The sequence below is a fragment of the Schistocerca americana genome, chromosome 1 (genome assembly GCF_021461395.2).
Source record: "Schistocerca americana isolate TAMUIC-IGC-003095 chromosome 1, iqSchAmer2.1, whole genome shotgun sequence".
Classification (NCBI taxonomy): Eukaryota; Metazoa; Arthropoda; class Insecta; order Orthoptera; family Acrididae; genus Schistocerca; species Schistocerca americana.
In genome coordinates this window covers 840,711,007-840,730,573 of record NC_060119.1, presented here as the reverse complement: position 1 = coordinate 840,730,573, position 19,567 = coordinate 840,711,007, and the positions used below count along the sequence as shown (strand labels likewise).

At 41.4% G+C, this 19,567-nt stretch overlaps 1 protein-coding gene across 1 annotated transcript in view; it reads left to right on the top strand.

Annotated features, from left to right (window-relative positions):
* The window catches only part of LOC124546674 (transcription factor E2F5-like), a 73,917-nt gene that overhangs the window by 22,656 nt on the left and 31,694 nt on the right, over positions 1-19,567 (top strand). The window contains exon 4 of the mRNA XM_047125055.1: positions 9,502-9,660. Coding sequence (XP_046981011.1) covers positions 9,502-9,660 — 159 coding nt within the window. The remainder of the gene's footprint in view (positions 1-9,501; positions 9,661-19,567) is intronic.

The window sequence follows — 19,567 nt, the reverse complement described above, 5'->3', positions numbered from 1 at the left end:
AGCAACAGCAGCAGCAAATATTTTTGCTGAACGGGTTTTCCATGTATGCCTTCTCGAGCACTTTGCAAAGTATGATGTGGAGTTACATGCCATAATGATAGCACTGGAGTAGGTTCAGAGGCTTCACAGTGTGAAATTTCTTGTCTGCTCAGACTCATTGCAATACAGCTGAGCTACCAAATGTAAACAGTGGACTAGTTCATTCATATCCTCCATGACACCTTACAGCAGATCCAACCCTGATGCAAGGAGGTGCTCTTTTGCTAGGTGCCTGGACATGTCGGTATACTGGGATATGCCACAGCTGAAGCAGCATGCATCATTGGGAAACAAAATGGTTGGAAGTGGCGAACAAACTGCGGTCACTCAAATTGACCACACAGGTATGGTGGACTTTGTGCCAGCCACACCAATGGAAGGAAGCGCTGCTCACCAGACTGTGCATTGAACATTGCCCAGTAACGCTTGGTTGCCTCCTCTGGCAGTATGATTTACCACTCTGTGAGGTTTGTGGTGTGCCACTTTCATTTCTATGTGACTAAATAGGCATTAGGGTAACCCACAGTTTTGTTGGAGATCTGCCCACGATCCTAGCTGATGCCGACACCAGTGTAACACGGATTTTGAAATATTGTGAACTGCTGCACCTGATCCCTAAAGTGTTGGTGCTCTGGATGGGTGAATTGCCCTGGCAGTTTGGAATTTTTATTAATTGGTTTTTAGGATAAAAGTTTTGTGCATTATGACGGTAGTTTTTTATAATTGCCGAGTGGACTTTCATGTTTTGTAAGCACACCTCCACCTGTGGGGACAGGCTCCTTAGCCCCCCTTCTGCCCCAAGTGAATGGCATGCTGAACCCTTCATAAGGGGGCTGATGACCGTGCTGTTGAATCATCATTGGCCACATTGTGTGTGAAAGATTTTTTTCCGTGAGTGTATGGATTTAAATTACTCTTTGCAGTATGTAAAATAGATTAAAACCAGTATGAAAATAAGTTACTGCAAGTGAGAACATTTTTAATGTCATGCATCTGAATTTCATCTTTCCTGTGGTGCTCTTTTCCAAGGTTTGTTGATTTTACCCAACATATAAGAGACTATGGAATTGAGTAGAGACAACCTGACCACTCTGTTTAAGTTACTCAGGAACAGTTTTCCGCACCACCCAAAAAAAATTCCTCTGTGTAAGAAACTGTTTATATACAATTGCACAATTAGAGCTTTCAGTCATTGTATCACCATTATAGTGACACTAATTCATCCTCCTGCCAATTGCAAAGTAATGACTGTGATATTATTCTTGGACACACAGCATAGTACTATTTGCAAAAACAGACATAATGTCTTATGGGACAACCGCAATCAGTGATTTTATAATGTTACTTAAAATCCGTCTTGATTGCAAATTTTTTTTATTATTCATATGACCGGTTTCGGTTCATTCAGAACCATCTTCAGATCTGTGAAAATAATTATACTAATTTACTATTTCACGAAAGCAAATCTTTTTCATCCTATCTTATCAACATCAAATGTACCAGAACGTACCTGATATTTAAGTTACAGGAGTAACCCGTCCAATTCAGCAACTTTCACATGCTACGTCACATAAAATTGGTTGGCAGAGTGCACGTCATTTATATTAATTATAACACTATTACCGACAGGTGGCGTCTGGTACATTTGTTACATTCCATTTGCACATACTGTGTTCAGTAGATCTTTTTTATATTAAAAATATTTAATTAAAATATGTAGATGTCAAAGCTAAAATTGAAGCTCCGGCATAGAATGTGTAATAGTAGGAATAAATTTCAGGATTCAGGTGTATATAAAATCAAATGTAATGACTGCTGTAAGCAATATATAGGGCAGACTGGTAGGAACTTTGAAACCAGATTCAGGGAGCACACCTACTCTCAAAACAAAACAGCTTTTGGGGCGCATATGGCTGCAACAAAGCACTCAGTCACGAATATTGAAAACAACTTTTAGACATCCTGCATAGAGCTCACAAGGGACGGTTCCTTAACACTTTAGAAGAGATCGAAATATACACCCACAAAAATAAAGATCCGGATTTAATCCTCAACGAACAAAGCGAATTCAATCATAACGCCTATTTTAGCATTTATGACGACCTACTAAGATAACAACTGTTGCGTATGGAGATCCAGGCCGAGGGATGAGAGATGGTGCGCGGCGGAGAAGCCGGAAGACGCGTGCAACGCCTGGCGTCGTTGACGGGGCCCTCCTGTGCGGCCCTCTTGCCCGCGGCGATGGACAGCAGACGACTGAGCGGACCGCGGCACAACACCAAAGTGGCGGGAACCACGGAAGCAGACCGTAGAAGAAAACAAGTTCACACCAGCACCATAGATATATAAATTGCCCTATGCCTGTTAGATCGTATAAAAATGATAATTTTACTGTTTTTTAATCCTGACAAGTACAGATTTTAGCTTTGACATCTACATATTTTAATTAAATATTTTTAATATAAAAAAGATCTACTGAATACAGTATGTGCAAATGGAATGTAACAAATGTACCAGACGCCACCTGTCGGTAATAGTGTTATAATTAATATAAATGACGTGCACTCTGCCAACCAATTTTATGTGACGTAGCATGTGAAAGTTGCTGAATTGGACTGGTTACTCCTGTAACTTAAATATCAGGTACGTTCTGGTACATTTGATGTTGATAAGATAGGATGAAAAAGATTTGCTTTCGTGAAATAGTAAATTAGTATAATTATTTTTACAGATCTGAAGATGGTTCTGAATGAACCGAAACCGGTCATATGAATAATAAAAAAAAATTTGCAATCAAGACGGATTTTAAGTAACATTATAGTACTATTTGGACTTTTTCATCAGCAACTAGGCAGCTTTCTGAAGCTTGTCAAAATTTAGATAATGCAAAACCCAGTGGGCAACTGTCGCTCATGAATGAGCAGATACTTCATATTATAGAGAATCATTGCTTTAAAATTGTGGGACACAGCAGACATTGTGATATATATTTACTCCTGTTGTATGGAATTACATGGAGAATCTTTTCCAGAAGTTATATGCCAGATGGATGCCGAGAATCTGACACATAAACACACATCCAAATATATGGTGCTTGCACTGACATTTCTGCAGTAGTTCCGTAATGGCAGTGCTTGGTTCGTGATAGGACAGTCGTAGGCGATGAAACAGGGTACACATTTTATTTCACAAACCAAGCAGAATAGTCATCGGCCTTACTGTTGGTTTCTATGTAAGACTAAATTCAAGCACTGTGTCTGTGCACTAGATATTAATGGTGTTAATGGCTTGAAGGATATTCTGCTCATTGACTTCTTGTTCAAAGTTCAATTCTGACTTTTTTTGTGGAAATTGTGCTAGGCTGCTCAGGACAAGAAGCACGAGGTACTCTGTGCAAATGTTGTACTATATATATATTTCTTTTGTGTCAGTGGCTTGGTGCCAGTTTTCCAGTTATTGCCTCTTTGGGGGATTAGATGTACCTAACCTACTCCAGTTATCAAATTGGGGAAAGGGAACCTACAGTTTAAGGTGGAATCTGGACCACCTGTCATTTCTCTTGAACCTCCATACCATTGAGAGTTGAATATTGGGTTAAAAGGCAGACTGAAAAATCTGTGGTGCACTGGGATTCAACCCCACAACCTTTCAGTTTGCAGGCATGCACTTTACTGATAGACCACCAGGCACAATAAGAGATGTGCTGATCTATAATAATGCCCATCCACATATGACTCCATGTTATCCATTTAATGCAAGTATGGGTTTCGTAGGTGTTTACTATTCATGTTATGGTCTGTCTTGTTCCTATTAAGTTCTTTCTTTTTACTTATGAGTAAATATCTTGTTAATATTTTCATGGTGCAGTCAGCTGTCATATACAGGTTCCTGTCAAACGCAAAGGACATGTTATAGAATCCAGGCTAATGTGTTGATGTACCACTACTATTATTGTTATTATTGTATCTGTTTTAGTAACTATTCTAGACAACTGTTTTCCTTTGCTTCACTGCTGATAAGAAACATGCTGTCTGGAGAATCCATGTAAAAGAGGTGATGAACATTAGGTAGAAGTGCCAATAAAAAGTTCAGCAGTGTATTTTGGCTTTCAGACTTGCACTTTCATTCATAGTGCACAGATATGACACATGCAGCTTGTGTCCGCAGCTTGTGGTCTAGGGGCTAGCTTTGCTGCCTCTGGATGATGGAGTCTCAGGTTTGATTCCCGGCCAAGTTGGGGATTTTCTCTGCCCGGGGACTGGATGTTTGTGTTGTCCTCATCATTTCATCATCGTCATTTGTGAGCGTGACTGGATTGGATTGTGAAAAGAAAATGGACTGTGTAAAAAGTGGGACTTTGTATGGGTGCTGATGACCGCACAGCTGAGCACCCCACAAACCAATTATCATCACAACAACATGCAACTTGCCCAATCTATGAAGTAACTAAATCCAGTCTTTTGCCACCCCTACATCCACATGCATCAGATAAATGAGGTGCAGGCCTGTCCTGTGCATATCCCCTCTGTGCAGAAAGTTCTAGTTGTCACTGTTATATCCCATCCCACTGAAGATAGGACCACTTGCAGTAACACCCAAGTCGTACATTAGCTCCAATGCACTCACTAAATGGGTTTTTATATGAGAGTTGTTAAGGCACTAGAAGTACAGAATTCATAAAGTGCATAGGTGATAGTTGCCTCTTCAGGACATTCTTCAATCCAGCAATACTGTCCTGCTTCCAGTGGGGGGCACTTCCCTCCCTGTTGCTCCCGCACCACCTACCTAGGTAGCACTGCCCCCCCAACCAACGGGGAGACCAGTCCCCACTTCTCAGTTGGAGAAGTGTATGTCTTCTTCAGCTCCTCTCACTAGGAAGGGGTCCCTTCCCAGGTTTCTGCTAGTGGGTGGCTGAAAAGCCCAAAAGCAGCTGGTCGTAGGGCTTCATGATCATCCTCAGTCCCGGTGACTGAATTAGTGAAGCCCTCCCAGCCAGAGAAACCCAAGGAGCAGCAAGAGGAACCCAAAAAGATGACCCCCAAGACCAAGGGAATTGCGATGGCACCCACACCACTGCTACCTACAAGGTCTGCGTCTGAGGATGGGGGGGAGATTCTGGCATCTGCTGAGGACCTAGATATCAGCGGATCGTCAGACACAATGGATATAGACTGCTCAGGAAAAAAAGTTGGTGGCGGCAGGTGACCCTGAGGCGTAAACTGCCTCATTGAATGTTTCGTGCTTTCCCAGCCTCACGATCACATTATCCTCGAGTGGAATTACAGCGGTTTTTTCCACCACCTGGCTGAGCTACTACAGTGACCTGCCTCTGCGTTGCCCTCAACAAAACCTGGTTCCCAGCAATGTGGACCCCTGCCCTTTGTGGCTACACGGGATATTACAAGAACCATAGTGAATATAATAGTGTAAGGTGGAGTTAGCATCTACTTCCTGAACTTGGTGTGTAGTGAGCCTGTGCTCCTTCAAACCCCTCTTGAAGCTGTGGCCGTCAGGATACGGACAACACAGGAAATAACTGTCTGCAATGTATATCTTCCTCCAGATGGTGCTGTACCCCTGACTTGCATTGGCTGCACTGGTTGATCAACTCCCTAAATCTTTCCTACTTTTGGGAGATTTTAACACCCGAAACCCCTTGTGGGGTGGCACCATGCTTACTGGCCGAATCAGAGGTGTCGAAACTTTACTGTCTCTGTTCGACCTCTGCCACATTTCAGTGTGGCTAGTGGAAGTTACTCGCCCATTGATTTATCACTTTGCAGCTCAGGGCTTCTCCCATCGATCCACTGGAGAGCACATGACTACCTGTGTGGTAGTGACCATTTCCTCATCTTCCTGTTACTCCTGCGACGTCATGCCCATGGATGCCTACCCAAATGGGCTTTTAACAAGGCAGACTGGGAAGCCTTCACATCTGCTGTCACCGTTGAATCTCCCCCACATGGTGCCATCGGTGGTCAGCAGGTAATTACAACTATTGTTTCTGCAGCAGAAAATGCGATCCCTTGATCTTTGGGGTGCCCTCGGTGAAAGTGTGTACCTTGGTAGTTGCCAGAAGTCGCTGAGGCAATTATAGAGTGTTGGCGCGCTCCACAGCCACATAAGTAGCACCCTTCCCTAAAGCACTTAATAGCCTTTAAACGGCTCCATGCCCGCATTCACCAGCTTACCAAAAGACGGAAACAGGAGTGTTGGGAGAGGTATGTCTTGACTATTGGGTGCCATACATCACCTTAAGTCTGGATGAAGATCAGATGTGTTTTTGGGTACCAGACCCCAACAGGTGTCCCTGGCGTTACCATCGATGGTTTCTTATCTACCGACGCAAACACAATTGCCGAGCATTTCGCTGAGCACTGTGCTCAAGCATCTGCATTGGATTATTACCCCCCAGCCTTTCGCATTCTCAAACGGCGGATGGGCGGAAAGTCCTCTCGTTCACTGCACGCCACAGTGAACCCCGTAATACCCCATTTACAGAATGGGAGTTCCTTAGTGCCCTTGCACATTGCCCCGACACAGTGCCTGGGCCAGATCAGATCCACAGTCAGATGCTTAAACATCTCTCGTCTGACTGCAAGTGACATCTCCTTATCATCTGCAGCCGGATCTGGTGTGATGGTGTCTTTACATCACAATGGCGGGAGAGCACCATCGTACCAGAGCCCTAACCTAGCAAAACCCACTTGATCTGGATAGCTAACGGCCTATCAGCCTCACCAACGTTTTTTGTAAGTTGCTAGACCGTATGGTGTGTCGGCTGTTAGGTTGGGTCCTGGAGTCACGTGATCTACTGGCTCCATGGCAGGGCAATTTCCACCAGGGTCACTCTATCACTGATAATCTTGGGTCCCTCGAGTCTGCCATCCGATCAGCCTTTTCCAGATGCCAACACCTGGTTGCTATCTTTTTTGATTTAGGAAAAGCATATGACTCGACCTGGCGAAAGCATATCCTTTCCACATTACACGAGTGGGGTCTCCGTGACCCGCTCCCGATTTTTATCCAAAATTTCTCGTCTCTTCGTGCTTTCCGTGTCCAAGTTGGTGCCTCCCATAGTTCCCGCCATATCCAGGAGAATAGGGTCCCGCAGGGCTCTGTATTGAGTGTATCTCTATTTATAGTCACCATTAACAGTCTAGCAGCAGCTGTAGGACCATCGGTCTCACCTTCACTGTATGTGGATGACTTCTGCATTTTGGACTGCTGCTCCAGTACTGGTGTTGCTGAGTGGCGCGCACATGGAACCATCCACAAGGCGCAGTCATGGGCTCTAGCCCACGGTATCCAGTTTTCGGCCGCAAAGTCATGTGTAATGCACTTCTGTCGGCGTCATACCGTTCATCCAGAACCAGAACTTTGCCTTAATGACGATCCACTCACTGTAGTGGAGGCATATTGATTCTTAGTGCTGGTTTTTTACACCCGATTGTCGTGGCTCCCTCACCTTCATCAGCTTAAGCGGAACTGCTGGCAGCACCACAATGCCCTCCGTTGCCTGAGCAACACCAGTTGGGGTGCAGATCGCTTTACACTGCTGTAGCTCTACAGAGCCCTTGTTCAATCTCGCCTTGACTATGGGAGAGTGGTTTACAGTTCGGCGGCATCCTCAGCGTTGGGTTTACTCGACCCAGCGAATCACTGTGGCGAGACTAGTGACAGGAGCTTTTAGGACGAGTCCGGTGACCAGTGTCCTGGTAGAGACTGGGGTCCCTCCATTGAAGGTTAGACATGCACAACTGCTTGCCAGTTGTGTTGCACACGTTCGTAGTTCTCCTGCACATCCAAAATACTGTCTACTTTTCCCACCCGTATCGGTTCATTTCCCTCATCAGCGGCCCAGTTAAGGGCTTACAATTGCAGTTTGTGTCCAATCCCTTCTTTCTGAACTGGAGAACTTGCTTCACCACCTATACTTGATATCCATTCACATACACCTCCATGGTGTACAACCAGGCTGCGGCTTTGCCTGGACCTATCACTTGGCCCTAAGGACTCAGTTAAACCTGCGGCTCTCCTCTGCCACTTCCTGTCAATTCTTGCCATGTTCCAGGACCATTAAGTGGTTTACAGCGACGGCTCGGTGGTTGATGGTCATGTCAGCTCCACGTATCTCCATGTAGGACATATTGAACAGCATTCATTGCCCAGTGGCTGCAGCGTATTCACTGCAGAGCTTGTGGCTATATCTCGTGCTCTTGAGCACATCTGTTCATGCCCTGGGGAGTCATTTCTTCTGTGTACTGACTCCTTGAGTAGCCTACAAGCTATCAACCAATGCTACCCTCAGCCTCCTTTGGTAGCGACCATCCAGTAGTCCATCTAGGGCCTGGAATGGTCCAGTCGTTCGGTGGTGTTTGTCTGGAATCCAGGTCATGTCGGAATCCCAGGTAACGAAATTGCCGACAGGCTGGCCTAACAGGCTATGTAGGAAACGCTTATGGAGATGGGATTCTCTGAACTAGAGCTGCGTTCTGTGTTAACCCGCAGGGGTTTTGGCTTTGGGAGAGGGAATGGCATAACAGTACGCACAGCAAACTGTATGTCATTAAGGAGACTACGAATGTGTGAAAGTCTTCCATGTGGGCCTCTCGCAGGGAATCAGTTGTTCTTTGCCGGTTCCGCGTTGGCCATACAAAATGGCTAACGCGTGGGTACCTCCTCCGTTTCGAGGACCCATCTCGGTGTTGCTGTGGCTCACAAATGACGGTCGTTCATCTCTTGCTGGACTGCCCACTTTTATCCGCTCTGTGGTGGACTTTTAACTTTGGTATTGGGCAACAGTGCCACAACAGCAACTTTAGTTCCATGTTTTATTCGTGAGGGTGGGTTTTATCATTTGATCTAAGTTTTTGCACATGTCCTTTGTCCCTCTGTGTCATTTTATTCTCGTGGTTGGCCAGCCACTGTAATCTGCTTTCTTGTTTTACTCTCTTTTAACTGTTTCTTGCGTGTCTCTGTTGTTTACTTGTTCTCTTTTGTTCATATTAGCGTTTCTTACCTTTTCTTCATTCTTGTGGTTTTTCCCTTCTTTCTGTTTTGTGTTGTATGTTTCATTTGTTTTATTCTCCCCCTGTGGCATTGTTTTATTTGGAACTTGGGACGATGACCAAGCGGTTTGGTCCCGTCCTCCCTCTTTTAAACTGACCAACCAATCCTCCTTCCATGTTCCTGCCCCCATTCCCAGGATAGTTGTCTTAATTTCGCGTAATCCACATTACACAAATTTGAGGGCTTCCCAACACCACCATTGTAATAATCCGTATCTAAATTTTATGTAATGGATGATGCTATAGTTCCTTATATAAGGCAGAATTCCAATATAAGTATTACTTTTGAAACGTGGAAATCAGGAGGTACAATATCGTAAAGAGTATTATTTATGACAACATTTACTGAATGTTGACAAACTTTTAGAATAAAACATTTAAATTGTTTCAGTGGGTGCAGCAGAGTATTAGGAACATCACAGATGATGTGGAAAATTGTCGTCTGTCGTATGTAACTCATGCTGACATCTGCAGTTGTTTTGACGACACAATGCTTGCCATTCAGGCACCCAATGGATCAGAGCTTGCTGTACCGCCTGGAAATGATAAAGTGAGTAAACTGTGATTTAATATAGTACTTCCAATTTGTGGTACATATATTGGTTTCAGAACTGTACATTGAAATTAAGAAATAACTTGTCTCTTTGCATGTAAGGCAGTGGTGGAGTTAATGTATTGTTTAGCAACATATATGTAGGTGTTCACAGTAGAGGCACAGAAATGCTAACAATGAAATATTCTGGCAGAAAGAGCATGATTCAGTTCTTTAGCCTGTTTGTTATACCTTGAAATCTGTTGGTAATAATTTTACATCATACTGGAAACTTCTTGACGTTACACAATTAATGGAAGTAATAATTTAAAGATAACCACTCACCATATAAGTGAGACTTCAACGGATTCATGAACAAGATTGAAATTGTCACTAAGCTTTGACTGTGTCCTGCCGTGAAAGTAAGAGAATAGATGAAATATATATTGGCACATACGACTACATTATCTGGATTACACAGCGTAATTGAGGTAAGGTGTTATTGGGAGGAATGTCTGAGAGAAAAGAAAGTTAAGGGGGAGCATAAGGAAGTGAGGTGAGGGTGTAATGGATGGGGGAGGGAATGGGAATAAGGACATAGGCTGTGACTGTGGCACCATTGAGCTTCCCAAGCTGCAGAGTGGGGAAGCTGCATATGACACACAGTAAAGTGGAGTATTATTCTAATATTTTTTGGGAATGTTGGGCAAGGTAGAATATTGGAAGAGGGAGAGCACCGATAAGAGCAGTGTGTGAGTGGTATAGCTCAAGATAGACTGGAAAGAGTCGGAGGAAGAATCAAATCCACAGGGACAGGGTGGAAGTGGATGTGGAATGGGAACTAGCAGATATTGAGATGCTGTTTGGAGGAGTGGTACATTTGCCAGAGGTTGCAAAGCAACATTTGTAGTTGAATATGCTATTCTCAGCAGTACTCTGTAATTGGGTGGTCATCTCTGCTCTTTGCTGGTTTCATGAAGTTGCAGCAAAGTTGGCATATAACATGACTTTTCATATTTTCTGTTTGTGAGGATAATGCCTTAGATTTCCTAACAACAGACCTGAACTTTTTGAATCGGTTAACGTAGAGAGGGAATCTGTGATCATAAAGCTTGGACTGAATCAGTGACAGCAGGTTTTGTAAGGATTCTTAAAAAAGGAATTTTTTTTTACTTAGCAGAGGGATTGGATACAATTTGCTAAGTATATGAGTACGCGACGTCAAATATCCAGTGCTGACAATGAAGATGGAGCAAAAATGGATAAAATTCAAAAGCATCGTCAGCAACCTGCACAATGATGTTCCAAGCAAGGCTTTAAGGGATGGGAATTGTCCACTTTGGTTTAATAGCCTTGTTAGAAAACTGCTACTTATACAAAGAGAGCTTCATCACAGATTTAAGAGAAACCGAAACCTAGATGACAAAGGAAAGCTGAGAGAAGTGAAAATGGGGGCAAGGAGAACAAAAAGAGAAATTTTCAATGAATGTGAAAGTAAAATTTTGCCAACCAATCTGATTAAAAGCTTTGAGAGGTTTTGGTCTTGCATAAAATCTGTGAATGATTAGAATCATCTTTGTCAGTCACTGACCATGTTGTTGTTGTTGTGGTCTTCAGTCCTGAGACTGGTTTGATGCAGCTCTCCATGCTACTCTATCCTGTGCAAGCTTCTTCATCTCCCAGTACCTACTGCAACCTACATCCTTCTGAATCTGCTTAGTGTATTCATCTCTTGGTCTCCCTCTAAGATTTTTACCCTCCACGCTGCCCTCCAATGATGTAGTGGTCTATAAAGAGGTAGCAACATTTTGAGCGATCTTAACTGGCATGACCACATAAAACAAATAGTAAGAAAATCAGATACCATACTTCATAGGAAGAATCCGAAGGAAATTAATTCATCTATGAAAGAAGTGTATTGGTTTAGTAGAAGACAGGCAAGATCCAACAAAGAGTAGCTTGTTTAGTCACGGGATTGTTTGCTCCTTGTAAGAATGTTATTACCATACTGACTGCAAAACGGGAGATGACAGAGAGCCTAAATACTGAATGTAGTGTTCCAAAACTGTTTCTATGTGCTAAATCATAATACAGTCCATCCATTCAATAATTGTAAATATGCCGAAATGGCAGAGATTGAGATAAGCCCTCACAAAATAGAAGAGCAATTGTAATAGTGGAAAGGCATCTGGGACAGATAAGGTGCTTGTGAGATTAAACAGAGATTATGCGAAAATCATGCTCCCCTTCTAGCAGCAGTTCATCGTAGGATGCTGTAGTAATGAAGGGTACCTAACAACTTGTAAAATGTGCAGGTAATTCGTGTTTTCAAGAAGGATTGAAGGACAGACACTCATAATTATAGTGTGATATCAGTCTATCACAGAATTGTGGATCTTATTTTATTCCCATGTACTACAACATTTTTGGAGAATGAAAATCTCTGTAAAAATCAATATAAATTTCGCAAACAGAGAACCTGCAGCCCTCTGCTTGCTCTGTTCCTCCATGAGATCCACGGCACTTGTGTGGACGCTCTGTCGTCTTCAGAAAGACATTTGACACAGTCCTGCACTGTCGTTTAGTGGGGAGAAGAAAAGGAGCTTACTGAATATGAGAGAAGATTTGTAACTGGGTTCAAGTCTTCCTTGCTGAAAGAACTCAACACGTCACTCTTAATGTAATGAAATCAATAGACATAATGGTAATTTCGGGAGCACCTCAAGGAAGTGTGGTATAGGACATTTGCAGTTTTTAATATAAATAAATGACATAGTGGACAACTTCAGAAGTTCCGTAAGGCTGTTTGCAGGTGATGTAGTGGTGTATAAAGAGGTAGCAACATTTTGAGTGATCTTAACTGGCATGACCACATGAAACAAATAGTAAGAAAATTGGATACCATACTGAGATTCATAGGAAGAATCCAAAGGAAATTAATTCATCTATGAAAGAAGTGTATTGGTTTAGTAGAAGACAGGCAAGATCCAACAAAGAGTAGCTTGTTTAGTCACGGGATTGTTTGCTCCGTGCAAGAATGTTATTACCATGCTCAACGAACTACAGTGGCAGAAGCTACAAGAGATGTATTTCTGATCTGCAGGGATGAGCATTCTCTGAGAATAATGTGATTTGTGTATTTTGGATTTCTGCAGTTCATCATTGATCCCAAGGGCAGACTCCTTGGAAAAAAAGAAATGATAAATAAATAAAAAAATGTACACGCCACACAGATTCCACAAAAATGTACACACCACACAGATTCCACTAAGCTATAATCCATTCATCATAAGAATAAACTTGATGGAAACAAACACAAACGCGATGATTGGTCAGAAGCTGTAGCACATGTACACTGGTGGTGTTACGCTCTTGGAAGTAGTAGATATCTTATTACTAAGTTATGTTAAATGAAACTTTTAAGATTTCAAATGTAATTACGGTCATCAACGTTTTTCTTAATAACGCTTTGGCTACGTAGTTTTCATTTCAAAAATCGTGTACAGTCACAGCCTCTGCAGCGTTGTGCTCTAGATTGTCATACTGTTAATGTGCAGTATAAAAATGGCTGAGGCTGCTTGCTGTTTCTTAGTGAAACACGCATGTGGAACACTGTTAAAAAGTGCCAAGAAATAGGCTGTTCTTAATGTTTTTCATAAATTTACGAAGATAATCGGCTTTGAAGTTTTTCCAGTCTTGTATACAATGCTGTTGAGTGACAAAACAACATAGTTTGTAGTGCGGTATTCCCCCCCCCCCCCCCTTCCCAATCTCCCAATTTGAAATACCTACATCTCGTAATTATAAAACTCATAATCATTTTTATGAATAATGCACGACTTCTTGTTTCTAATTACATATTGGACACAAAATTCTTGTTCCCATTTCAAATATAAATTCATAATTATCAATATTTTATGAAAGACTGTTCATAAAAGTTGTTTAAATTAAGAAAACATAGCAATTTAATTTTTAAGGCAAAAATGAAAGTCTAAATCCTCTTTATTTGGACTATGTCCGTTGTTTTATGGCACAGAGGTAGATAAGTATCGTAGAAACATGAAAAACAGTCATTTTCACAGCGTTGAGCACATCAAACAAATGCTGCATTTTTACATTTGCTACTGTACCATTACAATATGACCCCAACAGAACTGATCTGGACCCAAGCTACTCCACCCGAGTACACAGGTTGATATACTGATATCAGATATCGTCACAGAATCGTTTGAGTCTATGTTTTTTAGATCTTCCACTGTGTTGCAAACAGAGGAACCCAATCTGTATTGGGTATGATGGTATAAATAGTGAGCTTAGCCTGCACCCAAGTGTGCAAAGCTAACTGCCTTCACGAAATCAGCCATCTGCTGAAAGGAACTGAGTATAGTTCAGAACCCAAATGGCAGTTGGTTGAACATAGCATCCTTGATAGCTGCTGTCAACCTTGTCTACATCTTTTATGAGACCACCCAGCTAACATAAAGACTGTACAAAGGCATTCTTTTACAACCTGTCTGCTATTTCCCTCACTGGCTCCATCACCTGCCTATATTAGAAATCCCAATGACAGCCAAACCCATCCTCTGCAGTTGTCCTGATTGTGCAGGAAAATTGGCCACTGGCCCACCAGGAGAGGCATCCCCTGCTGGCTCAGATGTGTTATCAGAACTGGGTGGCACCTCATACCTATTCCTATGGGTTAAGGGAGCCTGCCATGCTGTCAGTTCCCACCTTCATCTTCCACCCAGAGATATGCGAACCCACCACCAACTCGTAGAGCGGAGAGAGGTTGTTCAGATTTGGTGTATCAGAAGACACAGCAACTGGACACCAATGCCTTCGAAGGTGTCACAGGTCTGATAGTTGGTGCCCAGGTGTTACTACAGCTTTGAACAGTTGTGTGAAGCTTTTCGACTGGCCAACACAGCTTCCAGCTGCTAATAGACAGCAGCCAATTCTCCTTGTGTCTGCACACAAGAAGCACGGTCCATATCTGATCTTATTGTGTAACAACATGTATAACATCCCAAAAATACAAAGCAGTCCAGAGTAACTGAGGAAGAACAAATGGACCTCATCAACAGAGAAAATTACTTGACAGTTGTATTACTAAAATTAGGATGTACACTAAATTATAAAGGAGAAGAATAAACGAACACTAAAATCTGTTCTACAAAGTTCTCATTTTTCCCTAATGTAATAAGAATTTTCAAGCAGTTGAAACAGAAATAAATTACACCACTGAAAACAGGTGACTCAGCAGTTAATTTTCACTAGAAACTCTGGTCACACAAGAGCTAATGCTTGTAAAAAAAACATGCACAGTTCTTACAAAGCTCTCTCATTAAAATAAGGTTGCTGTGTGACAGCTGGATGCACAACATTCCTGATACAAGTAGCAGCATGGGGCTGCATTGTCTGGTGTCGTGCATGTGAGCAACTGACCCCAGCTAGGAGATCTCTGTAGCCAGACAGTTTCTTTAAAAAAAAACTGGTGCCCTTAATCTGCAGTATGTTGTAACTTGAAAATAAGGCGACAAAATTAACTTTACTTACAAACTTACGGCAAAAGGAGCAACATGTATTAAGATTACAAAGGGATTAATCTTTATGGTGAATTTCATCTTTTATATCATCTGCTACAAAGATCGCCAGCCAATTTCTTCAAATGTATGAGTGTGAGCTTGTATACATTCAACTATATCATCTTTGAATTAGATACATTTTTTCTTATGTGGACCAGAACTTTCAGCAGCTGATAAGTACGTAGAATGACAATCGAAAATACAGAAGAATGACTGTTCCTATTATGGAGATGTATATGGCTCAGTGGTAGTATCTTTGACTAGTAATCTGGAGTCTTCTGGGTCGCGGGTTCGGACCCGGCAATTTCTTAATTTTAACTGACACGGTTACAGTCACGTCACCTGTTAGATGTACTAAGTTGTATCTACACTCTTTACATGGCATCGCAAAGTATACATTGTACGGTCTCAGCCTCTACATCTACATGATTACTCTGCTATACACAATAAAGTGCCTGTCAGAGGGTTCAGTGAACCACCTTCAAGCTGTCTCACTACCGTTCCGCTCTCGAACGGTGCGCGAGAAAAACGAGCACTTAAATTTTTCTGTGCAAGCCCAGATTTGACTTTATTTTATCGCGATGTTCATTTCTCCCTATATAGATGGGTGCCAACAAAATGTTTTTGCAATCGGAGGAGAAAACTGGTGATTGAAATTTCACGAGAAGATCCCGTCCAATGAAAAACGCCTTTGTTTTAATGATTGCCACTCCAATTCGCATATCATGTCTGTGGCACTTTCTCCCCTACTTTGCAATAATACAAAACGAGCTGCCCTTCTTTGTACTTTTTCGATGTCATCCGTCAGTCCATCTGTTGCAGATCCCACACCGCACAGCAATACCCCAGAATAGGGCGGACAAGTGTGGTGTAAGCAGTCTCTTTAGTAGACCTGTTGCACCTTCTAAGTGTTCTGCCAATGAATCGCAGTCTTTGGTTTGCTCTACCCACAACATTACCTATGTGATCATTCCAATTTAGGGTATTGGTAATTGTAATCCCCAAGTGTTTAGTTGAATTTACTGCATTCAAATTTGTGTGACTTACTGCATAATCGAAATTTAGCAGATTTCTTTTAGTACTCATGTGAATAACTTCACAATTTTCTTTATTCAGAGTTAATTGCCACTTTTCGCACCATGCAGATATCTTACATAAATCATTTTACAATTCGTTTTGGTCATTTGATGACTTTACAAGACGGTAAATGACAGCATCATCAGCAAACAATCTGAGACAGCTACTGAGATTGTCATGCCAAAGTACTCTGACACATTAAATGCCTAATAAAACATTGAACACACATTAATTTCCTAATAAAACACGAACACCTAGACACACACACTCAAGTTGGCCCTTGCTTGCGAGAATTGATTGAGGCAGGGAATTGTAATTTTGCTTGACTCTCTGTATCGTCAAAGTAGTATTACATAGACTGGTTGCATGGTGCAATCGCATGCACGTCTGGGTTTGAAACCTGGCAGGTGCTTTAAATTTTATTTTTAAATCTTTATTGAAATGTATGAAGATGGCATGAGATGGTATGTTCCCGAAAGAACAGATACCATTGATGACTGTGCAGTTTCTCTACAATGAAGTGATGATTAAATCGAAACCCTTAGCTGCTGACAGGTGTTGTTGATATACATCAATGGGGAGAGCTGAAAATGTGTGCCCCGACCAGGACTCGGACCCGGGATCTGCTGCTTACATGGCAGACACACTATCCATCTGAGCTCAGATGTATATCAACACCACCTGTCGGCAGGTGAGTTGTTGTTGTTGTGGTCTTCAGTCCTGAGACTGGTTTGATGCAGCTCTCCATGCTACTCTATCCTGTGCAAGCTTCTTCATCTCCCAGTACCTACTGCAACCTACATCCTTCTGAATTTGCTTAGTGTATTCATCTCTTGGTCTCCCCCTATGATTTTTACCCTCCACGCTGCCCTCCAATGCTAAATTTGTGATCCCTTGATGCCTCAAAACATGTCCTACAAGCCGATCCCTTCTTCTAGTCAAGTTGTGCCACAAACTTCTCTTCTCCCCAATCCTATTCAATACCTCCTCATTAGTTAGGTGATCTACCCACCTTATCTTCAGCATTCTTCTGTAGCACCACATTTCGAAAGCTTCTATTCTCTTCTTGTCCAAACTGGTTATCGTCCATGTTTCACTTCCATACATGGCTACACTCCATACAAATACTTTCAGAAACGACTTCCTGACACTTAAATCTATACTCGATGTTAACAAATTTCTCTTCTTCAGAAATGATTTCCTTGCCATTGCCAGTCTACATTTTATATCCTCTCTACTTCGACCATCATCAGTTATTTTGCTCCCCAAATAGCAAAACTCCTTTACTACTTTAAGTGTCTCGTTTCCTAATCTAATTCCCTCAGCATCACCTGATTTAATTTGACTACATTCCATTATCCTAGTTTTGTTTTTGTTGATGTTCATCTTATATCCTCCTTTCAAGACACTGTCCATTCCGTTCAACTGCTCTTCCAAGTCCTTTGCTGTCTCTGACAGAATTACAATGTCATCGGCGAACCTCAAAGTTTTTACTTCTTCTCCATGAATTTTAATACCTACTCCGAATTTTTCTTTTGTTTCCTTTACTGCTTGCTCAATATACAGATTGAATAACATCGGGGAGAGGCTACAACCCTGTCTCACTCCTTTCCCAACCACTGCTTCCCTTTCATGCCCCTCGACTCTTATAACTGCCATCTAGCTTCTGTACAAATTGTAAATAGCCTTTTGCTCCCTGTATTTTACCCCTGCCACCTTCAGAATTTGAAAGAGAGTATTCCAGTTAACGTTGTCAAAAGCTTTCTCTAAGTCTACAAATGCTAGAAACGTAGGTTTGCCTTTTCTTAATCTTTCTTCTAAGATAAGTCGTAAGGTTAGTATTGCCTCACATGTTCTAACATTTCTACGGAGGCAGGTGAGTGTTTAGATTTAATTATCATTTTATTGAAATGACTTTGATCACTGTTTTTATTCATTTAATTGGTTTAAATGTATTTTCTTTTTTTTTTTTAATTTCTATTCCTATGTTACATCATTTTGATCATCATATCAACTTCTTCATTTGCTTTCATTTTTCTTCATATGATGCTTGTTCTGCTTAAAATCGTTGTTCATGTTATTTGAATGATTATATGTATTAATTTTGATTTAATTTCTTCCATTTTATCATCCCTTTTTTTCAGCCATGTTATTGCATTAATTATTTCTATTCCTTATTTTGCTTGAATTTTAATAACTTTTTATTCCTTATGTCATTTAAATCTTCATCTGCGTTATTTTGTCCATAGAGCAATAGGAATTAGTGTGTGTGTGTGTGTGTGTGTGTGTGTGTGTGTGTGTGTGTGGGTTTTTTTTATGATTACCATGCCAAAAAATGCACGTCTTGTAATGAAAAATACATTTTTCACACCACTGCACAGTCAATATAAATAAATATCTTTTGTTTTGTAACCAATTGGTCAGCATTTTCAAATAATTGAATATTATAACAGATAATACAATTAAATCTGCGTTTACATAAATTCTGAGTGTAAAAATAATTGATACAAAGAAAAAGTGGAAAAATCATATGGTGGTTAAAATGTGACAATGAAAAAAAAAAATGATCAAAGTCATTTCAGTAAAGATTTTAAAATATAACAAAATTAATGCACATGATGGGATTCAAACCCACAACCTTCTGCATGTGAAGATGTTGACCTATCCATTACAGCAGCAACCAGTCTATGTATTACTGCTTTCGTAACACTACTTAGCATCAAGCAAAATACCAAATTTTCTTGTCAGTTGCTTAGAAATGAGGGCCCACCAGGGCAAATGGCTGCTGTGTGTGATAGCTGGGATCTTCATCTACAGAACCATGTAGGTGATTTCAAAAAGTCGATCCCAGCACTGGGAGGCTTTTCCTATCAGACAAACCATTACACAAAACCTTTGGTCAATTTGTTTCATTTTCAAGTGTTATTCAGGAAGCGTTGTTTTATTGACGTATCATTTGCCTTCTAAAGTCATCTGTTCTCAAACAGTCCTAAATGTAGTACTTGATTTGAAGAAAGCTGTCTTGACAGTTAAACCTCACACTAATGGATGTTTCTATTCACAAAATGGATAGGCCTTGAAGAGGTGAACTGTTTGACAGTTCATCTACATAGCTAGCAGTAGCTGTTCGTAAAATACTTAATTTTTTTTTCTCAAATGACAATTTAAGTTTTCCTTAATTACCTTTTGTGTGTGTGTGTGTGTGTGTGTGTGTGTGTGTGTGTGTGTGTAGTCTTGTTTTTGATCCACTCAGACGTTTGACC